The 24,928-nt window shown below is 67.3% G+C and overlaps 1 protein-coding gene across 1 annotated transcript; it reads right to left on the reverse strand.

Moving 5' to 3' along the window:
- Positions 1–658: 658 nt before the first annotated feature.
- On the reverse strand, positions 659–24,789 carry LOC309682818 (pre-mRNA-splicing factor ATP-dependent RNA helicase DHX16-like; the record flags this gene model as incomplete). The annotated part of the gene is made up of 17 exons (XM_082499769.1): positions 24,565–24,789; positions 23,577–23,827; positions 21,868–22,021; positions 21,324–21,380; positions 20,960–21,214; positions 19,504–19,731; positions 18,262–18,450; positions 16,927–17,037; positions 15,703–15,818; positions 11,626–11,836; positions 10,055–10,153; positions 8,712–8,864; positions 6,869–7,009; positions 5,698–5,860; positions 4,722–4,840; positions 2,438–2,505; positions 659–821 (listed from the first exon to the last, which is right to left on the reverse strand). Coding segments are annotated over exons 1-17 (2,697 nt in total), but the record flags the coding sequence as incomplete, so codon positions are not given.
- Between the last annotated feature and the right edge of the window lie 139 nt (positions 24,790–24,928).

Below are 24,928 nucleotides of genomic sequence, written 5' to 3' on the forward strand. Positions count from 1 at the left end.
CCCCAAAACCCCCTATTCCCCCCCCATAACCCCCCCCCAAACCCCCCATTTCCCCCCCAAACCCCCTATTCCCCCCCCATAAACCCCCCCCAAACCCCACATTTCCCCCCCAAACCCCCTATTCCCCCCCCATAACCCCCCCAAACCCCACATTTACCCCCTATTTCCCCCCCAAACCCCCTATTCCCCCCCCATAACCCCCCCCCAAACCCCCTATTCCCCCCCATAACCCCCCCCAAACCCCCTATTCCCCCCCATAACCCCCCCAAACCCCACATTTCCCCCCCAAACCCCACATTTCCCCCCAAACCCCCTATTCCCCCCCATAACCCCCCCAAACCCCACATTTCCCCCCAAACCCCACATTTACCCCCCAAACCCCACATTTACCCCCCAAACCCCCTATTCCCCCCATAACCCCCCCAAACCCCCTATTCCCCCCCCATAACCCCCCCCAAACCCCACATTCCCCCCCATAACCCCCCCCAAACCCCACATTTCCCCCCCATAACCCCCCCAAACCCCACATTTACCCCCTATTTCCCCCCCAAACCCCACATTTCCCCCCCAAACCCCCCATTCCCCCCCCATAACCCCCCATTTCCCCCCCCCCAGGACACCCCCTGCCCCCCATCCCCCCCCCCCCGTGTCCCCGTGCCTGGTTGTAGACGTTGAGGAGGACGAGGTGGTCCCCCCCGGGGACGTGGAAGCCCACCCGGGCGCTGTCGGCGTGGAGGACCTTGTCCTTGGGGCGGTAGAAGATGGCGTTGTTGACGGAGAGCATGGCCGCCACCGTCAGCACCTCCTCCGTGCAGCCGTACCTGCCCGGGGGACGTCACCGCGTCACCGCGTCACCCAACGGTGGTGGCACCACCACCGTCCCTCCGTCTGGGGGGGGGACAGGATGGACGGGGGAACACGACTCCACCGGGAGAGGTGGGGACACCACGGGGACCACCATGGGGACACCACCAGGACCTCCAGGGACAGCCTGAGGACACCCGGGGACATCTGGGGACACCACGGGGGCATCTGGGGACCACCATGGGGACACCACCAGGACCTCCAGGGATGACCCGGGGACATCTGGGGACACCACGGGGACCACCATGGGGACACCACCAGGGCCTCCAGGGATGACCCGGGGACATCTGGGGACACCACGGGGACATCTGGGGACACCACAGGGACCACCATGGGGACACCACCAGGACCTCCAGGGACAGCCTGAGGACACCCGGGGACATCTGGGGACACCACAGGGACATCTGGGGACACCACAGGGACACCACCAGGGCCTCCAAGGATGACCCAGGGACATCTGGGGACACCACGGGGACATCTGGGGACACCACAGGGACCACCATGGGGACACCACCAGGACCTCCAGGGATGACCCGAGGACATCTGGGGACACCACGGGGACATCTGGGGACACCACAGGGACCACCATGGGGACACCACCAGGACCTCCAGGGACAGCCTGAGGACACCCGGGGACACCACGGGGACATCTGGGGACACCACGGGGACCACCATGGGGACACCACCAGGACCTCCAGGGATGACCCGGGGACATCTGGGGACACCACGGGGACCTCCATGGGGACCACCATGGGGACAACCTGAGGACCCCCAGGGGGACATCACGGGGACACCCAGGGGACACCCGGGGACACTCAGATCCATGGGGGTAACATGGGGACACCATGGGGACACCACGGGGACACCACCACTTGAGGACACCCGGGGGACAACCTGAGGACCCCCAGGGGGACATCACGGGGACATCCAGGGGACAGTCATGTCCATGGGGGTGACATGGGGACACCATGGGGACACCACCACTTGAGGACCCCCAGGGGGACATCACGGGGACATCACGGGGACACCTGGGGACACTCAGGCCCATGGGGACACCATGGGGACACCACCACTTGAGGACCCCCCAGGGGGACATCACAAGGACATCCAGGGGACACCCAGGGACAGTCATGTCCATGGGGATGACATGGGGACACCATGGGGACACCATGGGGACGTCACCACTTGAGGACACTCGGGGGACAACCTGAGGACACCCATGTCCATGGGGGTGACATGGGGACACCATGGGGACACCACCACTTGAGGACACCCAGGGGACAACCTGAGGACCCCCAGGGGGACATCACGGGGACATCCAGGGAACACCTGGGGACACTCAGGCACATGGGGATGACATGGGGACACCATGGGGACACCATGGGGACGTCACCACTTGAGGACCCCCAGGAGGACATCACGGGGACATCCAGGGGACAGTCATGTCCATGGGGGTGACATGGGGACACCATGGGGACACCATGGGGACGTCACCACTTGAGGACCCCCAGAGGACGCCACCAGGACACCCGGGGACATCTGGGGACACCCGGGGACACGCGGGGACACTCACTGCTCGGAGGCCAGGATCATCTTGGCCAACATGGGCTCCACCGGCAGCTCCGCCATGCGCCGGCCCAGCTGGGGACAGAGTCAGCGCCCAGTGCTCCCAGTAACCCCGCCCAGTGCTCCCAGTAACCCCGGGGGAGCTCACCCACGGGGTCCACCACCACCATCCCAGTTCCTCCCAGTACCGTGGTGGGCTTCACCCAGTGGTTGAGAGCGCTCGGGGCCCCCATCCCAGTCCCTCCCAGTGTTCCCAGTACCCTGGGAAGCTCACCCAGGGGGGTCCACCACCATCCCAGTCCCTCACAGTGCTCCCAGTCCCTCCCAGTTCCCTGGGGAGCTCACCCAGGGGGTCCACTACCATCATCCCAGTCCCTCCCAGTGCTCCCAGTACCGTGGTCACCTCACCCATGAGGTCCACCACCATCCCAGTCCCTCCCAGTCCTGTGGGGAACTCCCCCAGGGGGTCCACCACCACTGCCCCACTCCCTCCCAGTCCCTCCCAGTGTTCCCAGTACCCTGGGAAGCTCACCCAGGGGGTCCACCACCATCATCCCAGTCCCTCCCAGTGCTCCCAGTCCCTCCCAGTGCTCCCAGTACCCTGGGGAGCTCACCCAGGGGATCCACCACCATCCCAGTCCCTCCCAGTATTTCCCAGTACTGAGGGGAGCTCACGCATGGAGTCCACCACCATCATCCCAGTCCCTCCCAGTGCTCCCAGTTCCCTGGGGAGCTCTCCCAGGGGGTCCACCACCACCGCCCCACTCCCTCCCAGTCCCTCCCAGTGCTCCCAGTACCCTGGGAAGCTCACCCAGGGGGTCCACCACCATCATCCCAGTCCCTCCCAGTGCTCCCAGTCCCTCCCAGTGCTCCCAGTACCATGGTCACTTCACCCATGAGGTCCACCACCATCCCAGTCCCTCCCAGTGCTCCCAGTTCCCTGGGGAGCTCCCCCAGAGGGTCCACCACCACCGCCCCACTCCCTCCCAGTCCCTCCCAGTGCTCCCAGTACCCTGGGGAGCTCCCCCAGGGGGTCCACCACCATCATCCCAGTCCCTCCCAGTGCTCCCAGTCCCTCCCAGTGCTCCCAGTCCCTCCCAGTGCTCCCAGTTCCCTGGGGAGCTCTCCCAGGGGGTCCACCACCATCCCAGTCCCTCCCAGTGCTCCCAGTCCCTCCTAGTTCCCTGGGGAGCTCACCCATGGAGTCCACCACCAACAACCCAGTCCCTCCCAGTGCTCCCAGTACCATGGTCACCTCACCCATGAGGTCCACCACCATCCCAGTCCCTCCCAGTCCTGTGGGGAACTCCCCCAGGGGGTCCACCACCACTGCCCCACTCCCTCCCAGTCCCTCCCAGTGCTCCCAGTACCCTGGGGAGCTCACCCAGGGGATCCACCACCATCCCAGTCCCTCCCAGTATTTCCCAGTACTGAGGGGAGCTCACGCATGGAGTCCACCACCATCATCCCAGTCCCTCCCAGTGCTCCCAGTTCCCTGGGGAGCTCCCCCAGGGGGTCCACCACCACCGCCCCACTCCCTCCCAGTTCCTCCCAGTGCTCCCAGTACCCTGGGGAGCTCACCCAGGGGGTCCACCACCATCATCCCAGTCCCTCCCAGTGCTCCCAGTCCCTCCCAGTGCTCCCAGTACCATGGTCACCTCACCCATGAGGTCCACCACCATCCCAGTCCCTCCCAGTGCTCCCAGTTCCCTGGGGAGCTCCCCCAGGGGGTCCACCACCATCATCCCAGTCCCTCCCAGTGCTCCCAGTCCCTCCCAGTGCTCCCAGTACCATGGTCACCTCACCCATGAGGTCCACCACCATCCCACTCCCTCCCAGTCCCTCCCAGTGTTCCCAGTACCCTGGGAAGCTCACCCAGGGGGTCCACCACCATCATCCCAGTCCCTCCCAGTGCTCCCAGTCCCTCCCAGTGCTCCCAGTTCCCTGGGGAGCTCTCCCAGGGGGTCCACCACCATCCCAGTCCCTCCCAGTGCTCCCAGTCCCTCCCAGTGCTCCCAGTTCCCTGGGGAGCTCCCCCAGGGGGTCCACCACCACCGCCCCACTCCCTCCCAGTTCCTCCCAGTGCTCCCAGTACCCTGGGGAGCTCTCCCAGGGGGTCCACCACCACCAACCCAGTCCCTCCCAGTGCTCCCAGTACCATGGTCACCTCACCCATGAGGTCCACCACCATCCCAGTCCCTCCCAGTGCTCCCAGTTCCCTGGGGAGCTCCCCCAGGGGGTCCACCACCGCCGCCCCACTCCCTCCCAGTCCCTCCCAGTGCTCCCAGTACCGTGGTGAGCTCGCCCAGGTGGTTGAGGGCTCCCAGGGCGTAGAGCTGCTCCAGCGCCAGCACCAGCGTCTCGTGGGGCGGTGGGTCCAAGAAGTCGAAGTGGATGAGGTCGTTGATGCCTTGGGGACAGGGCCGTCACCCGCCGTCACCCCAGGGCCACCCCACACCCCGCCCGGTCCCCCGGGGCTGTCCCCAAACCCAAAAGGTCCCCTTGAGGTCCTCCTTCTCCCCAAATGTCCCTCAAAACGCTCTCAAGATGCCCTCGAGGTGCCTCCTGAGATGTCCTCGTGGTCCCCGAGATGCCCCAATGGCCCCTGAGAAGCCTCCTGAGGTGCCCTGATGGCCCTCAAGATGCCCCAATGCCCCTTGAGATGCTCTGATGGTCCCTAAGATGCCCCAACGCCCCCTGAGATGCCTCCTGAGGTGCCCTGATGGCCCTCTAGATGCCCCAATGCCCCTCGAGATGCCCTTATGGACCTCAAGATGCCCCAATGCCCCCTGAGATGCCTCCTGAGATGCCCTCATGGTTCCTGGGATGCCCCAGTGCCCCCTGAGATGCCTCCTCTTATGCTCTGATGGTCCCCAAGATGCCCCAATGGCCCCTGAGATGCCTCCTGAGGTGCCGTGATGGTCCCCAAGATGCCCCAACGCCACTTGAGATACCCTGATGGCCCTCAAGGTGCTCCAACGCCCCCTGAGATGCCACCTAAGATGCCCTGATGGACCTTCAAGGTGCCCCAATGCCCCGAGATGCCTCCTGAGATACCCTGATGGCCCTCAAGGTGCCCCAATGCCCCCTGAGATGCCTCCTGAGATACCCTGATGGCCCTCAAGGTGCCCCAATGCCCCCTGAGATGCCTCCTGAGATACCCTGATGGCCTCCAAGATGCCTCAGTACCCTCTAAGACATCCCAATGCCCCCCCAAGATGCCCCTATGGGCCCCCTCAGCTCCTCCCCCCCCCCCCCCCATCTCACCGAGGCTCTTGAGGAGCAGGACGAGGGAGCCCAGGTCGGCGCGTTGGATCTCGGGCACCGGCGTCTCCTCCAGCTCGTGCTGGAAGGCCCAGGCCGTGTAGAGACGGAAACACTTCCCGGGAGCCACCCGCCCCGCGCGCCCCGCGCGCTGGTTCGCCGAGGCCTGGGGGTCACCGTCACCCGTCACCACCCGCAGGGCCACGGGGTGGCAGTGGGGGGTGGGGTGGGGGGGACACACGGGACACGTGGAGGGAGGAGGGTTGTCCACGGGGATCCGGAGGAATGGGGGACGAAGGGATCCAGAGGTGGGATGCGGGAACCCGGTGAGATGGGGACGGGGGGACAAAGGGATCCAGAGATGTGGGGACCCGGTGAGATGGGGACATGGGGACACACGGGGACAAAGGACACGGCTGCCCAGGTGGATCCAGAGGAGGGACATGGAGATGTGGGGACATGGGGACACAGGGACACGGTGACCAAGTGACGTGAGGACACCATAACCCAACTGCCCACAGGGACCCCAGAGGAGGGACATGGAGATGTGGGGACACGGGGACATGGGGACCCGGTGATCTGGGGACACGGGGACCCGGGGACATGGGGACAGGGGGACAGGGGGACATGGGGATGCGGTGATCTGGGGACACGGGGACACGGGGACATGGGGACAGGGGGACCTGGGGACAGGGGGACACGGGGACAGGGGGACACAGGGATCTGGGGACACGGGGACATGGGGACAGGGGGACCTGGGGACATGGGGACACGTGGACATGGGGACAGGGGGACCTGGGGACAGGGGGACACGGGGACAGGGGGACACAGGGATCTGGGGACACGTGGGCATGGGGACAGGGGGACCTGGGACAGGGGGACACGGGGACAGGGGGACCTGGGGACAGGGGGACACGGGGACAGGGGGACCTGGGGACAGGGGGACACGGGGACACAGTGATCTGGGGACATGGGGACCTGGGGACAGGGGGACAGGGGGACACGGGGACACAGTGATCTGGGGACATGGGGACATGGGGACCCCACAACCCGAGTGCCCCCAGGGCCCCCCCGAGGAGGGAGGTGGGGTGGGGGGACGCAGCGCCGAAGGACCAGGGGAGGGGACCACCCAAAGGGGACAGAGGAGGGGGTGACGGGGGGTGACGGGGGGTACCCGGGAGCAGGGGGTGACCACCAGGGACTCCATGCCGGTGCGGGCGCTGTAGCTCTTCTGCTTGCAGAACCCGGGGTCCAGCACGTAGACGATGCCGTCGATGGTCACCGACGTCTCCGCGATGTTGGTGGCCACCACCACCTGGGGGAGGGGGGAGGGGGGAGGGCTCAGGCTCCTCCCACCCCAGGCCACGCCCCCCCCACCCTCGGCTCCACCCTGTCAGTCCCTCCCCTTCCCCATCAGCCACTCTCCTTCCCTGGCAGCCCCTCCCCTTTTGTGGTAGCCCCTCCCCTTCCTGGGAAGCCCCTCCCCTTTTGCAGCAGCCACTCCCCTTCCCCAGCAGCCCCTCCCCTTTCACGGCAGCCCCTCCCCTTCCTGGGAAGCCCCTCCCCTTCCCCAGCAGCCACTCCCCTTCCCCAGTAGCCCCTCCCCTTTCATGGCAGCCCCTCCCCTTCCTGGGAAGCCCCTCCCCTTTTGCAGCAGCCACTCCCCTTCCCCAGCAGCCCCTCCCCTTCCTGGGAAGCCCCTCCCCTTCCTGGGAAGCCCCTCCCCTTCCCCAGCAGCCACTCCCCTTCCCCAGTAGCCCCTCCCCTTTCATGGCAGCCCCTCCCCTTCCTGGGAAGCCCCTCCCCTTTTGCAGCAGCCCCTCCCCTTCCCCAGCAGCCCCTCCCCTTTCACGGCAGCCCCTCCCCTTCCTGGGAAGCCCCTCCCCTTCCCCATCAGCCACTCTCCTTCCCCAGTAGCCCCTCCCCTTTCACGGCAGCCCCTCCCCTTCCTGGGAAGCCCCTCCCCTTCCCCAGCAGCCACTCCCCTTCCCCAGTAGTCCCTCCCCTTTCACGGCAGCCACTCCCCTTCCTGGGAAGCCCCTCCCCTTCCCTGGCAGCCCCTCCCCTTCCTGGGAAGCCCCTCCCCTTCTCGGGAAGCCCCTCCCCTTCCCCATCAGCCCCTCCCCTTCCCCGGTAGCCACTCCCCTTCCCGGGAAGCCACTCCCCTTTTGCGGTAGCCACTCCCCTTCCTGGGAAGCCCCTCCCCTTCCCCGGCAGCCCCTCCCCTTCCCCGGCAGCCCCTCCCCTTCCCCGGCAGCCCCTCCCCTTCCCCGGCAGCCACTCCCCTTCCCGGGAAGCCCCTCCCCTTCCCCATCAGCCCCTCCCCTTCCCTGGCAGCCCCTCCCCTTCCCCGGCAGCCCCTCCCCTTCCCCAGCAGCCCCTCCCCTTTCACAGCAGCCCCTCCCCTTCCTGGGAAGCCCCTCCCCTTCCCCGGCAGCCCCTCCCCTTCCCCGGCAGCCCCTCCCCTTTCACAGCAGCCACTCCCCTTCCTGGGAAGCCCCTCCCCTTCCCCAGAAGCCCCTCCCCTTCCTGGGAAGCCCCTCCCCTTCCCCGGCAGCCCCTCCCCTTTCACAGCAGCCCCTCCCCTTCCCCGTCAGCCCCTCCCCTTCCCTGTCAGCCCCTCCCCTTCCCCAGCAGCCCCTCCCCTTCCCTGGCAGCCCCTCCCCTTCCCCGGCAGCCCCTCCCCTTCCCCAGCAGCCCCTCCCCTTCCCCATCAGCCCCTCCCCTTCCCGGGAAGCCCCTCCCCTTCCCCGTCAGCCCCTCCCCTTCCCCGTCAGCCCCTCCCCTTCCCCGTCAGCCCCTCCCCTTCCCCATCAGCCCCTCCCCTTCCCCGTCAGCCCCTCCCCTTCCCCGTCAGCCCCTCCCCCTCCCCGTCAGCCCCTCCCCTTTCACAGCAGCCCCTCCCCTTCCCCATCAGCCCCTCCCCTTCCCCGGAAGCCCCTCCCCTTCCCCGGCAGCCCCTCCCCTTTCCCCCGGGGGCAGCCCCTCTGCTCTCCCTTAAAGGGGCGGCGTCCCACCTTGCGGGCGCCGGGGGGGGTGGGCTGGAAGATGCGGGCCTGCATGTCGGAGGGGAGGTTGGCGTAGATGGGCAGCACCAGCAGCTCCGGCAGGCGCGAGCCCAGGCGCCGGCACCGCTCCTGCAGCAGCTCCACGCACGCCTCGATCTCCTCCTGCCACCGCCGGGGGCGGGGGGGACACACAGCACGGGGACGTTAAGGGGACGGCGGAGGGGGGGGGGGGGAGGGACGGGGAGGTCAGAGGGGATGGGGGGACATGGGGATGCTCGGGGGGACACAGGGGGACATGGGGACACACAGGGGGACATGGGGACATCAGGGGGACACGGGGACACTGGGGGACATGGGGACATCAGGGGTCATGGGACATCGGGGGGACATGGGGACACTGGGGGACACGGGGACATCAGGAGGACACAGGGACATCCAGGGGACATGGGGACATTGGGGGACACGGGGACATCAGGGGGACACGGGGACATTGGGGGGGATGGGGACACGGGGACGCCCAGGGGGACAGGGATGCTCGGGGGAACAGGGACATCAGGGGGACACGGGGACATCAGGGGTCAGGGGACATCAGGGGGACACGGGGACACTGGGGGACATGGGGACATTGGGGGGGATGGGGACACGGGGACAGCCAGGGGGACACGGGGATGCTCAGGGGAAGGGGGACACAGGGGGACATGGGGACACTGGGGGTCATGGGACATCAGGGGGACACGGGGACATCGGGGGGACGGGGAGGTCACAGGGGATGGGGGGACACGGGGACATCAGGGGGACACGGGGACATCGGGGGGACGGGGAGGTCACAGGGGATGGGGGGACACGGGGACAGCCAGGGGGATGAGGGGACACAGGGATGCTCAGGGACACGGGGGGACATGGGGACACCCAGGGGACATGGGGACATAGGGGAGGATGGGGACACGAGGCCACCCAGGGGGACATGGGGACATCCAGGGGGACATGGGGACACTAAGGGGATGGGGACACCCAGGGAGGAGGAGGAGGATGTCCCCAGGGGGTTGGGTGACACAGGGGGACCCAGGAGACAGCGGGGGGACACCGGGGTGGCAGGGGGGTGACACGGGGGGTGGCAGGGGAGGTGACACAGAGGGGGTGGCAGGGGAGGGGACATGGGGACACCCACCTGGCCGGTGAGGAAGACGAGGATGTCCCCAGGGGGTTGGGTGACACAGGGGGCTCAGGGGAGCCCAGGGGGGACACCGGGGTGGCAGGGGGGTGACACAGGGGGTGGCAGGGAGGTGACACGGGGGGGTGACAGGGGAGGTGACATGGGGAGGTGGCAGGGGAGGGGACATGGGGACACCCACCTGGCCGGTGAGGAAGACGAGGATGTCCCCAGGGGGTTGGGTGACGTGGATCTGCAGCACCGACACCACACACGCCTCCAGGTAATCGGCCTCGGGCGCCTGCGCGGGGGACAGCGGGGGGACAGCGGGGGGACAGCGGGGGGACAGCGGGGGGACATCAGCGCCGGGTGGCCCCGAGTGGCCCCATTCCCCCCACCCCCCAGTGCCCAGTGTCCCCCAGGTCCTCTACCGCCCCCCCCCCCAGTGTCCCCATGTCCCCTCGTCCCCCGGTGTCCCACGTCCTCCAACGTCCCCCGGTGTCCCCAAAGGTCCTCCGGTGTCCCCAAATGTCCCCTCGCCACCGTGTCCCCATGTCCCCCAGTGCCCCTACGTCTCCCCTCGTGTCCCCCTGTCCCCATCCGTCCCCTTGTCCCCCCTCCGGCTGCCCTCGTGTCCCCCTGTCCCCATATGTCCCCTTATCCCCACCCTGTCCCTCGTGTCCCCCCTGTCCCCGTGTCCCCCCTGTCCCCCACCGCCCCACATCCCCCTGTGTCCCCCCGTGTCCCCACGTCACCCCCCATGTCCCTGTATCCCCCTGTGTCCCCATATCCCCCGTCCCCGTGTCCCCCAGCACCCCCCACCCCCCGTGTCCCCCCGTGTCCCCATGTCCCCCTGTCCCCCAGCACCCCCCACCCCCCGTGTCCCCCCCATGTCCCCGTGTCACCCCCCATATCCCCATGTCCCCCCATGTCCCCCTGTCCCCCAGCACCCCCCACACCCCGTGTCCCCCCTTTCCCCCTATCCCCATGTCCCCCCCGTCCCCATGTCCCCGTATCCCCCAGCACCCCCCATGTCCCCATGTCCCCCCATGTCCCCATGTCCCCCCCATGTCCCCGTATCCCCCAGCACCCCCCACCCCCCATGTCCCCCCATGTCCCCATGTCCCCCCATATCCCCATGTCCCCCCCTGTCCCCATGTCCCCGTATCCCCCAGCACCCCCCACCCCCTGTGTCCCCCCATGGTCCCCATGTCCCCCAGCACCCCCCATGTCCCCGTGTCCCCCCATATCCCTGTGTCCCCCCATGTCCCCATGTCCCCCTGTCCCCCAGCACCCCCCCCCCCCGTGTCCCCCCATGTCCCCCCCTGTCCCCATGTCCCCGTATCCCCCAGCACCCCCCACCCCCCGTGTCCCCCCATGGTCCCCATGTCCCCCTGTCCCCCAGCACCCCCCATGTCCCTGTGTCCCCCCATGTCCCCATGTCCCCCCATGTCCCCGTATCCCCCAGCACCCCCCACCCCCCGTGTCCCCCCATGTCCCCCCATGGTCCCCATGTCCCCCTGTCCCCCAGCACCCCCCACCCCCCGTGTCCCCCCTGTCCCCATGTCCCCCCCTGTCCCCATGTCCCCGTATCCCCCAGCACCCCCCATGTCCCCATGTCCCCCCCTGTCCCCGTATCCCCCAGCACCCCCCACCCCCCGTGTCCCCCCATGGTCCCCATGTCCCCCCATGTCCCCATGTCCCCCCATGTCCCCGTATCCCCCAGCACCCCCCATGTCCCCCCCGCGTCCCCCCCCCGCGTCCCCGCCTGACCTTGGTGTAGTAGATGTCGACGGGGAAGCGGCGCCCGGGGATGCGGAAGACGGGCGCCTGGTCGAAGAAGGCGGAGAAGCGCTGGGTGTCGAGGGTGGCCGAGGCCACCAGCACCTTCAGCCCCGGCCGGAACCGGGCGATGTCCTTGATGAGGCCGAAGAGCACATCCGTGTGCAGCGTGCGCTCGTGCGCCTCGTCCACCATGATCACGCTGCGGGGAGGGGCGCGGGGGCGGGCGGGGAGGGGGGGACGGGGGGACAGGGGGACAGGGATGGGGATGGGGGGACAGGGACGGGGACAGGGACGGGGGGACAGGGGGACAGGGATGGGGACGGGGGGACAGGGACGGGGACAGGGACGGGGGGACAGGGGGACAGGGATGGGGACGGGGGGACAGGGATGGGGATGGGGGGACAGGGGGACAGGCATAGGGATGGGGGGACAGGGACAGGGATGAGGGGACAGGGGGACAGGGATGGGGACGGGGGGACAGGGATGGGGACGGGGGGACAGGGGGACAGGGATAGGGACGGGGGGACAGGGACAGGGATGAGGGGACAGGGGGACAGGGACGGGGACAGAGGGACGGGGACAGAGGGACAGGGATGGGGACGGGGGGACAGGGATGGGGACAGGGACGGGGGGACAGGGGGACAGGGATGGGGATGGGGGGACAGGGATGGGGACGGGGATGGGGGGACAGGGATGGGGACGGGGGGACAGGGATGGGGATGGGGGGACAGGGGGACAGGCATAGGGATGGGGGGACAGGGACAGGGATGAGGGGACAGGGGGACAGGGACGGGGACAGAGGGACAGGGATGGGGACGGGGGGACAGGGATGGGGACGGGGGGACAGGGGGACAGGGATAGGGACGGGGGGACAGGGACAGGGATGAGGGGACAGGGGGACAGGGACGGGGACAGAGGGACGGGGACAGAGGGACAGGGATGGGGACGGGGGGACAGGGATGGGGACAGGGACGGGGGGACAGGGGGACAGGGATGGGGATGGGGGGACAGGGACGGGGACAGAGGGACAGGGATGGGGATGGGGGGACAGGGATGGGGACGGGGATGGGGGGACAGGGATGGGGACGGGGGGACAGGGATGGGGACGGGGGGACAGGGGGACAGGCATAGGGATGGGGGGACAGGGACAGGGATGAGGGGACAGGGGGACAGGGACGGGGACAGAGGGACAGGGATGGGGACGGGGGGACAGGGATGGGGACGGGGGGACAGGGATGGGGACGGGGGGACAGGGATGTGGACGGGGGGACAGGGATGGGGACGGGGGGACAGGGGGACAGGGATAGGGACGGGGGGACAGGGACAGGGATGAGGGGACAGGGGGACAGGGACGGGGACAGAGGGACGGGGACAGAGGGACAGGGATGGGGACGGGGGGACAGGGATGGGGACGGGGGGACAGGGGGACAGGCATAGGGATGGGGGGACAGGGACAGGGATGAGGGGACAGGGGGACAGGGATGGGGACGGGGGGACAGGGATGGGGACGGGGGGACAGGGGGACAGGGATAGGGACGGGGGGACAGGGACAGGGATGAGGGGACAGGGGGACAGGGACGGGGACAGAGGGACGGGGACAGAGGGACAGGGATGGGGACGGGGGGACAGGGATGGGGACGGGGGGACAGGGACAGGGATGAGGGGACAGGGGGACAGGGACGGGGACAGAGGGACGGGGACAGAGGGACAGGGATGGGGACGGGGGGACAGGGATGGGGACGGGGGGACAGGGACGGGGACGGGGGGACAGGGACGGGGACAGGGACGGGGGGACAGGGGGACAGGGGGACAGGGATGGGGATGGGGGGACAGGGGAACAGGGACGGGGGGACAGGGACGGGGACGAGGGGACAGGGGGACAGGGACGGGGACAGAGGGACAGGGATGGGGATGGGGGGACAGGGGGACAGAGATGGGGACGGGGGGACGAGGGAAAGGGATGGGGATGGGGGGACAGGGATGGGGACAGAGGGACAAGGGGACACAGATGAAGACATGGGGACAGGGATGGGGACGGGGGGACAGGGATGGGGATGGGGGACAGGGATGGGGGACAGGGATGGGGGACAGGGATGGGGGACAGGGATGGGGACAGAGGGACAGGGGAACAGGGATGGGGACAGAGGGACAGGGATGGGGACAGGGACGGGGACGGGGGGACAGGGATGGGGACAGGGACGGGGACGGGGGGACAGGGATGGGGACAGAGGGACAGGGGGACAGGGATGGGGGGACAGGGGGACACGGATGAAGACATGGGGACAGGGACGGGGGGACAGGGACGGGGACAGAGGGACAGGGGAACAGGGATGGGGACAGAGGGACAGGGACGGGGACAGGGGGACAGGGATGGGGACAGGGATGGGGACAGGGACGGGGGGACAGGGGGACAGGGACGGGGGGACAGGAGGACAGGGATGGGGACAGAAGGACAGGGACACGGGGACACCAAAGGGACAGCAGTGAGACTCAGGACCAGGACAGCGCTGGGGACACGTGGCCACTCCCCCGCTGTGTCCCCAATGTCCCCCCACTGTCCCCAACAGCCCCCCCCATCCCCACAACGTCCCCAACTGTCCCCACCACCGCTCATCTCCCCCGTGTCCCCTCCAGATGTCCCTCCAGATGTCCCCAACCCCAGACATTCCCCACCCCCCGTGTCCCCACGGTCCCCTCCGGTGTCCCCTCAACGTCAACCTCCCCCCACACCTTCACATCCCCAATGTCCCCAATGTCCCCAATCCCTCTCCTCTCCCCCAACATCCCCATGTCCCCGATGTCCCCAGTGTCCCCAGCACCCCTGGTGACCCCCATGTCCCTACTGTCCCCAATGTGTCCCCAGTGTGTCCCTGATCCTCACAACAGCCCTCATCTCCCCCGTGTCCCCTCCAGATGTCCCCAACCCCAGACATTCCCCACCCCCCGTGTCCCCACGGTCCCCTCTGGTGTCCCCTCAACGTCAACCTCCCCCCACACCTTCACATCCCCAATGTCCCCAACGTCCCCAATCCTTCTCCTCTCCCCCAACATCCCCATGTCCCCGATGTCCCCAGTGTCCCCAGCACCCCTGGTGTCCCCCATGTCCCTACTGTCCCCAACGCGTCCCCAGTGTGTCCCCGATCCTCACAACGTCCTCACCATCCCTCATCTCCCCCGTGTCCCCTCCAGATGTCCCCAACCCCAGACATTCCCCACCCCCCGTGTCCCCAAGGTCCCCTCCGGTGTCCCCTCAACGTCAACCTCCCCCCACACCTTCACATCCCCAATGTCCCCAATGTCCCCAATCCCTCTCCTCTCCCCCAACATCCCCATGTCCCCGATGTCCCCAGTGTCCCCAGCACCCCTGGTGTCCCCCATGTCCCTACTGTCCCCAACGCGTCCCCAACGCGTCCCCAGTGTGTCCCTGATCCTCACAACGTCCTCACCATCCCTCATCTCCCCCATGTCCCCTCCAGATGTCCCCAACCCCAGACATTCCCCACCCCCCGTGTCCCCACGGTCCCCTCAATGTCAACCTCCCCCCACACCCTTCATGTCCCCAATGTCCCCAACGTCCCCCACACCTCCAACCCATCCCCTCTCCCCCAACATCCCCATGTCCCCGATGTCCCCAGTGTCCCCAGCACCCCTGGTGACCTCCATGTCCCTACTGTCCCCAACGCGTCCCCAACGTGTCCCCAGTGTGTCCCTGATCCTCACAACGTCCTCACCATCCCTCATCTCCCCCGTGTCCCCTCCAGATGTCCCCAACCCCAGACATTCCCCACCCCCCGTGTCCCCACGGTCCCCTCCGGTGTCCCCTCAACGTCAACCTCCCCCCACACCCTTCATGTCCCCAACGTCCCCAACGTCCCCCACACCTCCAACCCATCCCCTCTCCCCCAACATCCCCATGTCCCCCCATGTCCCCAATACCCCCGCTGTCCCCAGCACCCCCGCTATCCCCCAGCGTCCCCAATGTCCCCTCGGCGTCCCCAATGTCCCCTCGGCGTCCCCAATGTCCCCTCGGCGTCCCCGCTGTCCCCTCGGCGTCCCCGCGGCCACCTGTAGGAGCCGAGGTCGGGCTCGGTGAGGAACTCCCGCAGCAACATCCCGTCCGTCATGTACTTGAGCACCGTCCGCTCCGACGTGCAGTCCTCGAAGCGGATGCTGTACCCCACCTGGGGACAAGGGACAAGGGACACGTCACCGCCGGCACCCGCCGGCCCTCCGCTCCCTCCCCGCGGTCCTCAACAACCCCCCACCCCCACCCCCCGGTGTCCCCAACTGTCCCCTCGCTCGTCCCAGGGTGGTGGTGGCCCCTGCGGTCCCCAGGATGGGGACATGGCCCTAAGGTGGGGACGTGTCATTGTGGTCCCCTGTGGTCCTCAGGGTTCCCCGGGACAAGGACATGGCCCCAACGTCCCCTGCGGTCCCCAGGATGGGGACATCTTCCTTGGGGTCTCCTAAGATGGGGACATGTCCCCCGGGCTCTCTGGGACAAGGACATGGCCCCAACGTCCCCTGCGGTCCCCAGGATGGGGACGTGTCATTGTGGTCCCCTGTGGTCCTCAGGGTTCCATGGGACAAGGACATGGCCCCAATGTCCCCCGTGTCCCCATGTCCCCGCCGTGACCCCACGTCCCCACCGTATCCCCCTGTCCCCACCTTGTCCCCATGTCCCCGCCGTGTCCATGTGTGTGTCCCATGTCCCCACGTCCCCATCATGTCCCCCTGTCCCCACCATGTCCCCACGTCCCTGTGTCCCTGCCGTGTCCCCCTGTCCCCACTTTGTCCCCCTTATCCCCACGTCCCCCCACGTCCCCACGTGTCCCCATGACCCCATTACCCCCACGTCCCCACCATGTCCCCGTGTCCTCGCTGTGTCCCCACCATGTCCCCCTGTCCCCATGTCCCCGTGTCCCTGCTGTGTCCCCCTTTGTCCCCATTATCCCCACGTCCCCATGTCCCCGCGTGTCCCCGTTATCCCCACCATGTCCCTGTGTCCCCACCATGTCCCCATGTCCCCGTGTGTCCCCATTATCCCCACATCCCCACCGTGTCCCCATGTCCCCACCATGTCCCCATGTCCCTGCTGTGTCCCCATTACCCCCACGTCCCCACCATGTCCCCATGTCCCCACCGTGTCCCCTTGTCTCCGCCGCGTCCCCCTGTCCCCTTCTCCCTGCCCCCCATGTCCCCGTGTCCCTGCGTGTGTGCGTCCCCCGTGTCCCCCCCCACGTCCCCGTGTCCCCCCCCCCTCCCCATGTCCCCGTGTCCCCGTGTCACCTCGTTGCCCAGCTTGGTGCCCATCTCCACGGCCACCCGGGCGGCCACGCTCATGGCGGCCACGCGCCGCGGCTGCGTGATGCCGATCTTCTGCCCCTGCCGGGTGTAGCCCTGGGGGGGGGGGGGGGGAGGGGGGGGGACATGGGGACACCCCGTCACGGGGGACACACACACACACACACACACACAGAGGCACAAACCCGCCCTGCCCCCCCAACTCCCCTACTGCCCCCCCCATGCCCTCCACTGCCTCCTAATTTGCCCCCCCAGCTGCCCCCCCCAGACCCCATCTGCCCCCCCCAGACCCCCATCTGCCCCCCCCCAGACCCCCATCTGCCCCCCAAGACCCCTATCTGCCCCCCAAGACCCCTATGTGCCCTCCCCAGACCACCATCTGCCCCCCCGACTCCTATCTGCCCCCCCCGACCCCTATCTGCCCCCCCAGACCACCATCTGCCCCCCCCAGACCCCCATCTGCCCCCAGACCCCTATCTGCACCCCCCAGACCCCTATCCGCCCCCCCAGACCCCTATCTGCCCTGATCCCTATTTGCCCCCCCCCCAGACCCCCATCTGCCCCGACCCCTATCTGCCCCCCAGACCCCATCTGCCCCCCAGACCCCATCTGCCCCAACCCCTCTGCCCCCCCAGACCCTTATCTGCCCCCCAAGACCCCTATCTGCCCCCCAGACCCCCATCTGCCCCCCCAGACCTATCTGCCCCCCCAGACCTATCTGCCCCCCCAGACCCGTATCCACCCCAACCCCTATCTGCCCCCCAAGACCTCTATCTGCCCCCCCAAACTCTATCTGCCCCCCCGCACCTCCATCTGCCCCCCAATCCCCCTATTTACCCCCCTGATGCCCCCCCATTTCCCCCCCATCCTCCCCAACCCCCTTACTTACCCCCCATGCCCCCTCAATTGCCCCCCAGCCCCCTATCTGCCCCCCAATCCCCCTATTTACCCCCCAACCCCCTTATTTACCCCCCTGATGCCCCCCCAACGCCCCCCAGCCCCCTATCTGCCCCCCAATCCCCCTATTAACCCCCCAACCCCCTTATTTACCCCCCTTATGCCCCCTCAGTTGCCCCCCAGCCCCCTATCTGCCCCCCAATCCCCCTATTTACCCCTCAACCCCCTTATTTACCCCCCTGATGCCCCCCCAATGCCCCCCAGCCCCCTATCTGCCCCCCAATCCCCCTATTTACCCCCCAACCCCCTTATTTACCCCCCTGATGCCCCCTCAGTTGCCCCCCCCATGCCTCCCAATCCCCCCTATCTGCCCCCCAACCCCCCATACGATCCCCCCGCCCCTCCCCAAAAGCTGCCCCCCACCTCCTCGTGCAGGTACTGGGGGATCTGGGTGGTTTTGCCGGAGCCCGTCTCCCCCTCGATGACCAGGATTTGGTGCTGGGCGATGGCGGCCACCAGCTCATCGCGGTAGGGGAAGATGGGGAGACTGCGGCGCACCTCCTGCGCCGACTGCCGCTGACGTTCCGCCTCCGGCACCGGCGCCGGCGCCTCCTGCGGGAACCCAAAGTGTCCCCTTGGGGTCCCCGCGTCACCTCCAGTGGTCCTCGTCATCCTCCCAGGGTCCCCCACGGTGTCCCCATGCCACCTCTGGTGTCCCCATGGTCCCTCTGGTGTCCCCAGGGCCACCCATCATCCTCCCAGGGTCCCCCCCAGTGTCCCCATGCCACCTCTGGTGTCCCCAGGGCCACCCATCATCCTCCCAGGACCCCCCCAGTGTCCCCACGCCACCTCTGGTGTCCCCATGGTCCCTCTGGTGTCCCCAGGGCCACCCATCATCCTCCCAGGGTCCCCCCCAGTGTCCCCATGCCACCTCTGGTGTCCCCATGGTCCCTCTGGTGTCCCCATGGTCCTTCTGGTGTCCCCAGGGCCACCCATCACCCTCCCAGGGTCCCCCACAGTGTCCCCATGCCACCTCTGGTGTCCCCAGGGCCACCCATCATCCTCCCAGGGTCCCCCCCAGTGTCCCCATGCCACCTCTGGTGTCCCCAGGACCCCCCCATCATCCTCCCAGGACCCCTCTGGTGTCCCCATGTCACCTCCAGTGCCCTCAAAGCCCCCCATTGTCCCCCATAGCCACCCAGTGTCCCCGTCCCCCCCCCCTCCCAGTATCTCCACGGCCCTTCTGGTGTCCCCCCAGCCCCCTGTTGTCCTCCCAGGGGGTCCCCTCAGTGTCCCCATGTCACCTCCAGCGTCCCCATGGCCCCTACAGTATATTTAGGACCCCCTCCAGCACCCCAAATCCCTCCTCTACCCCCCAAAACCCCTCCCAGTACCCCCAGGAACCCCTGCAGCACTCCAAATCCCCCCCTACCCCCCAAAACCCCTCCCATCTCCCCCAGGACCCCCTCCCGCACCCCAAATCCTCCCTCGTTCCCCCCAAGATCCCTCCCATCACCCCCAGGACCCCCTCCCGCACCCCAAACCCTTCCTTTATCCCCCAATATCCCTCTCATCACCCCCAGGACCCCCTCCAGCACCCCAAATCCCCCATCTATCCCCTCAAAACCCCCAAAACTCCCCCCCCCCCCCCCCCCCCTTCCTCACCTTATCGGGTTCGGTGCCCTTCATCTGCACGGCGCTGACGAACTGGATCATCTCATCCTCCTCCAGCACGAAGTCGTAATCTTTGGGGGGCTGCCGGCGGGCGGCATCCCGCGCCCCGAACCTCAAGGAAGCCGCCCCGATCCGCTCCTCCTCCCATCGCCGCTGCTCGTCCCGGGGGGCCATGCGCTCTTCCTCCCCTCCTGTCGCTTCTTCGCGCTCGGGGATCTTCTACGGGGAGGCGATGAGAGCGGTTAAATCACCGTGGGGTTCCACCCCCCGCCCCCCCTTAAACCCACCCCGCCGTGGCAAGAGGGACCTTGGGGAGATGGAGAGGGGAATTTGGGGTGCTGGAGGGAGTCCCGGCAGTGGTGGGAGGGATTTGGGGGGGGGTAGAAGGATATGAGGTGCTGGAAGGGGTCCTGGGGGTGATGGATGGGATCTTGGGGAGATTGAGGGAGGATTTGGGGTGCTGGAGGGGGTCCTGGGGGAGATGGAAGGGATCTTGGGGGGATAAAGGGAGGGTTTGGGGTGCTGGAGGGGATGCTGGGGGTGATGAGAGGGATCTTGGGGGGATCGAGGGAGGATTTGGGGTGCTGGAGGGGGTCCTGGGGGTGACGGTAGGGATATTGAGGGGATAAAGGGAGGGTTTGGGGTGCTGGAGGGGATGCTGGGGGTGATGGGAGGCACTCTGGAGGCATAGAGGGGGAATTTGGGGTGCTGGAGGGGGTCCTGGGGGTGATGTGAGGCACTCTGGGGGCATAGAGGGGGAATTTGGGGTGCTGGAGGGGGTCCTGGGGGTGACGGGAGGGATATTGGGGGGATTGAGGGAGGATTTGGGGTGCTGGAGGGGATCCTGGGGGTGATGGGAGGCACTCTGGGGACATAGAGGGGGAATTAGGGGTGCCGGAGGGGGTCCTGGGGGTGATGGATGGGATCTTGGGGGGATAAAGGGAGGGTTTGGGGTGCTGGAGGGGGTCCTGGGGGAGATGGGAGACACTCTGGGGGTATAGAGGGAGAATTTGGGGTGTGGGAGGGGGTTTGGGGGTGACAAGAAGGATCCTGAGGGGACAGAAGGAAGATTTGGGGTGCTGGAGGTGGTCCTGGGGGTGATGGGAGGGATCTTGGGGGGATAAAGGGAGGGTTTGGGGTGCTGGAGGGGGTCCTGGGGGTGATAGGAGGCACTCTGGGGGCATAGAGGGAGAATTTGGGGTGGTGGAGGAGGTTTGGGGGTGACAAGAAGGATCCTGAGGGGACAGAAGGAAGATTTGGGGTGCTGGAGGGGGTTCTGGGGGGTGCTGGAAGGGATCCTGAGGGGATAGAGGAGGAATTTATGGTGCCGGAGAGGGTCTCCAAAACCATAAAAAAGCTTTTGAAAACAAAAAAAAAAAAAAAAGGAGGATTTGGGGAGGCTGGAGGGGGTCCCAGATGTGACGGAAGGGATTTTGGGGTGCCCCACCTTAGTGCGCGTTTCCTCGGGGATGTAATAGCGATTACTTTTTTCCAGTTTTTCTTTTTCCCCGGCGCGTTTGTACTCGCGGGCGAGATCCCGCACGCGGCGTTTATATTCCAATTCCCGTTTCTCCGCTCCCGTTAACGCTTCTTCCCCGAAAAGGTATTCCTCGTCGGCGATTTCCGCTTCCAACTCTTCCAATTTATCCCGTTCTCGTTTCGCTAAATATTCCCGACGGGATTTTTTCCGTAGCTCCGGAACCTGTAGGATATGTATAAAGGAATATAAAAGGGGGGAAAAAAAAAAGGGGGGGGGGGGGGGGGGTTAAAGCTCGGTGGGACACCCCCCAAAAGTGAGTTTTGGGGCTCACCATGGTTTTTTGATCTTCTTCGGCCACTTTGAGGCGTTTCTGGGCTTCTTCGTAAGCCTGAGGGGGGGGAGGGGGGGACCCCAAATTCCAGGGGCGGGGGGCTTTAATGGCACCCCCGGCCCCCACGATCCCACCCAGGGGTGGCAAATCTGAGCTGGGAGGAAGGAAAAGTCCGTCCCCCCCCAGTTCCATCTAGGGACCCCCCAGTTCCACCCAGGGACCCCGAATCCCACTCAACTTCCCCCCTAAATCCCACCCAGGGACCCCAATTCCCACCCAACGTCCCCCAAATCCCACCCAGGGACCCCAATTCCCACTCAACGTCCCCTAAACCCCACCCAGGGATCCTGAATCCCACCCAACGTCCCCCAAATCCCACCCAGGGACCCCAAATCCCACCCAACATCCCCTAAATCCCACCCAGGGATCCCAAATCCCACTCAGGAACCCCAAATCCCACCCAACCCCCCCTAAATCCCACCCAGGGATCCCGAATCCCACCCAGGGACCCCCAGGAGGCGAACAGGGCCCCCCCAAAAGCGACCTTGGCGTCGGGGCGGGGGAGGACGGTGCGCGTGCGGTCGCGGTCGCGGCGGCGCAGACGTTCGGCGAAGGCGTCGCGTTCCTCTAAATCCCGCAGCCGTTCCCGCTCCGACGCTTCCCATTCCGCTTCCGGCTCCTCGGGGGGCTCCGAAGCCCTGGTTTGGGAAGGGCGGGGGGGAAGGGGGGAAAGTCACCCCAAAACCCCACGGGGGACTCCAAAAACCCCACAGACCTTCATAACTGGGGGCGCCCTAAAGGGTTTGAAGTGATCCCGGAGATGCGAATCCCCAAAATCCCGGGGGGGGGGGGGCAGAGGGGGGGGGGAACCCTCAGCACCCTGAAGGATCCCAAAAGCTCAGGGGGACCCCAAAGGTAAAGAAAAGCCCCTGAGACCCCCAAGGGGACCCCAAAAGCTTGGAGCGGGACCCCCATATCCAAGGGGACCCCGAGCAGCTGCAGTGACACACAGGGGGCTGGAGGAAACCCTGAGAACCCCACAACTGGGGGGGACCCCAAGAACCAGGGGGGACCCCAAGAACTTGGGGGGGACCCTGAACACCTGCAGTGAGCCCCAGGGGACAGAGGAAAACCCTGAGACCCCCATAACCGGGGGGGGGACCCCAAGAACCAGGGGGGACCCGCTGCCCTTACACTGATCCACCAGGGAGCAAGAAATAAACCTGGGACCCACATAAATTAGGGGGGAACCCCGATAACAGGGGGGACCCTGAGAACCAGGGGGGACCCTGAGCACCTGCGGTCATCCCCAAGGAGCAGGAGAAGACCCTGAGACCCCCATAACTGGGGGGGGACCCCAATAATAAGGGGAACCCTGAGATCCAGGAGGACCCTGAGCAGCTGTGGTGCACCCCAAGGAACAGGAGGAAACCCTGAGACCCCCATAATTTGGGGGGGAACCCAGGAATTAGGAAGGACCCCAAGATCCAGGGGGAGCCTGAGCAGTTGTGGTGCCCCCGAGGGGGCAGGAGGAAACCCCGAGACCCCCGTAATTGGAGGGGAACCCCAATACTGTGGGGGACCCCGAGAACCAGGGGGACATTGAGCACCTGCGGTGACCCCGAGGGGGCAGGAAGAAAACCTGAGACCCCCATAATTGGGGGGGACGGGGGACGACACCCTGATAATGGGGGAGGACCCCAAGCACCTGGGGTGACCCCCAAGGAGCAGGAGGAAACCCTGAGACCCCCCTAATCAGGGGAGACCCCAAGAACTTGGGGGGAACCCCAAGAATCAGGGGAACCCTGAGTAACTGCAGTGCCCCCAAGGGGGCAGGAGTAAACTTTGAGACCCCCATAATTGTGGGGGAACCCCAAAAACTGGGGGGCACCCCGAGAACCAGGGGGACATTGAGCACCTGCGGTGACCCCAAGGAGGGGGGAAGAAAACCAGAGACCCCATAATTTGGGGGGGAACCCAGGAATTAGGAAGGACCCCAAGATCCAGGGGGAGCCTGAGCAGCTGTGGTGCCCCCGAGGGGGCAGGAGGAAACCCCCGAGACCCCCATAATTGGGGGGGAACCCCAAGAACTGGGGGGAACCCAAGAACCAGGGGGACATTGAGCACCTGCGGTGACCCCGAGGGGGCAGGAGGAAACCCCGAGACCCCCATAATTGGGAGGGAACCCCCAAAACCGGGGGGGGCAGACCCCAAAAATGGGGAGGGAACCCCCCAAAAAACAGGGCTACTCACGGGGTGGGTGGCGGCGAGGGGTCGGAGGCTTCGGGCGACTCGGAGCGTCGACGTCGGAGGTGGCGGCGTCGGCGGTGGGAAGGGTCGGCAGTGCTGGGGGCGGAGCCAGGGGCAGGGGCGGAGCCAGGGGCGGGGCCTGGCCCCTCATCATCGCTCTCGACCAATCGGTAGCCCTGACTGCGGCGCTGCAGCTCCCGCGCCGCCCGCTCGGCCGCTCGGCCCGGGGGCTCCCGCGGCGCCTCCCGCGGCACCTGGGGGCGGAGACAGCCTCAGGACACGCCCCCTCCAGCGATTAACCACGCCCCCACCTCGTGCCTGACCACGCCCATCCAGCCTGACCACGCCCACCAGGAAATCAATGCTCCTTATTGGCGGCAGCTGCTGCCCTGCGGGTGCTTGGTGGTGCAAGCCACGCCCCCACCGGCCTGGCCACGCCCCCACCTCAACAGGCCCCACCCTCAAAGCCACACTCCCACCCCATAAGCCACACCCCCACCCATAAAAACCCCGCCCACCCACTACCCCAGAAGCTGCACCCCTTCCAATCCCCGCTCACCCTAGAAGCCACGCCCCCCTCCCATTAAGCCCACCCTCAGCTGCCAACAGGCCACGCCCCCCACACCTTACAACACGCCCCCTACCCGCACAGGTTCATCCCACCCACTACCCTGGAAGCCACGCCCCTCCGTGCAAGCCACGCCCCTTCCCAGCAAACCCCACCCTCACCTGCTGGCAGGCCACACCCCCAACCAATAAGACACGCCCCTACCCACCCAGGCTCCTCCCACCCACTCCCTTCGAAGCCTTGCCCCCCACCAAGCACCTGCCTGCCGCGGCAGCCCCGCCCCTTCCCGCAAGCCACGCCCCCTCCCATTAAATCCCGGCAGCGCCTACCGGCAGGCCACGCCCCCACGCCCCGGCCCACCCCCGTCAGCCCCGCCCACTCCCCCAAAGCCCCGCCCACCCCACCCCCAAGGCCCACCCGCACCTTTTCCCACAGCTCCCGCGCGAAGGCGCGCACGCGCGGCTCCTCCACCCGCAGCGCCTCCGTCTCCCGCAGCCGCTCCAGCAGCTCCTCCACGCTGCGGCTCCGACGAGCCAACGCCACCAGGAAAGCGGGGACGTGGCGTCCGCTCAGCCCCAGCAGCGCCTGCAGCTCCCCGGATACCCATCGCTCCAGCGCCGCCGTCGCCGCCGCCGTCGCCATGGCGGCTCCACTTCCGCCTTCCCTCCCGGCCGCCGTACGCCGCGCGCAACGGCCCCCCAGCCAATCACTGCGCGGCACGCCCCCCCGCCGCGCTCTGCGCATGCGCCGCCGCCATCCAGCCCCGCCCACCCACCGAGTGCGCGCT

The sequence above is a fragment of the Vanellus vanellus genome, assembly GCF_965231255.1.
Source record: "Vanellus vanellus genome assembly, contig: SUPER_32_unloc_5, whole genome shotgun sequence".
NCBI lineage: Eukaryota > Metazoa > Chordata > Aves > Charadriiformes > Charadriidae > Vanellus > Vanellus vanellus.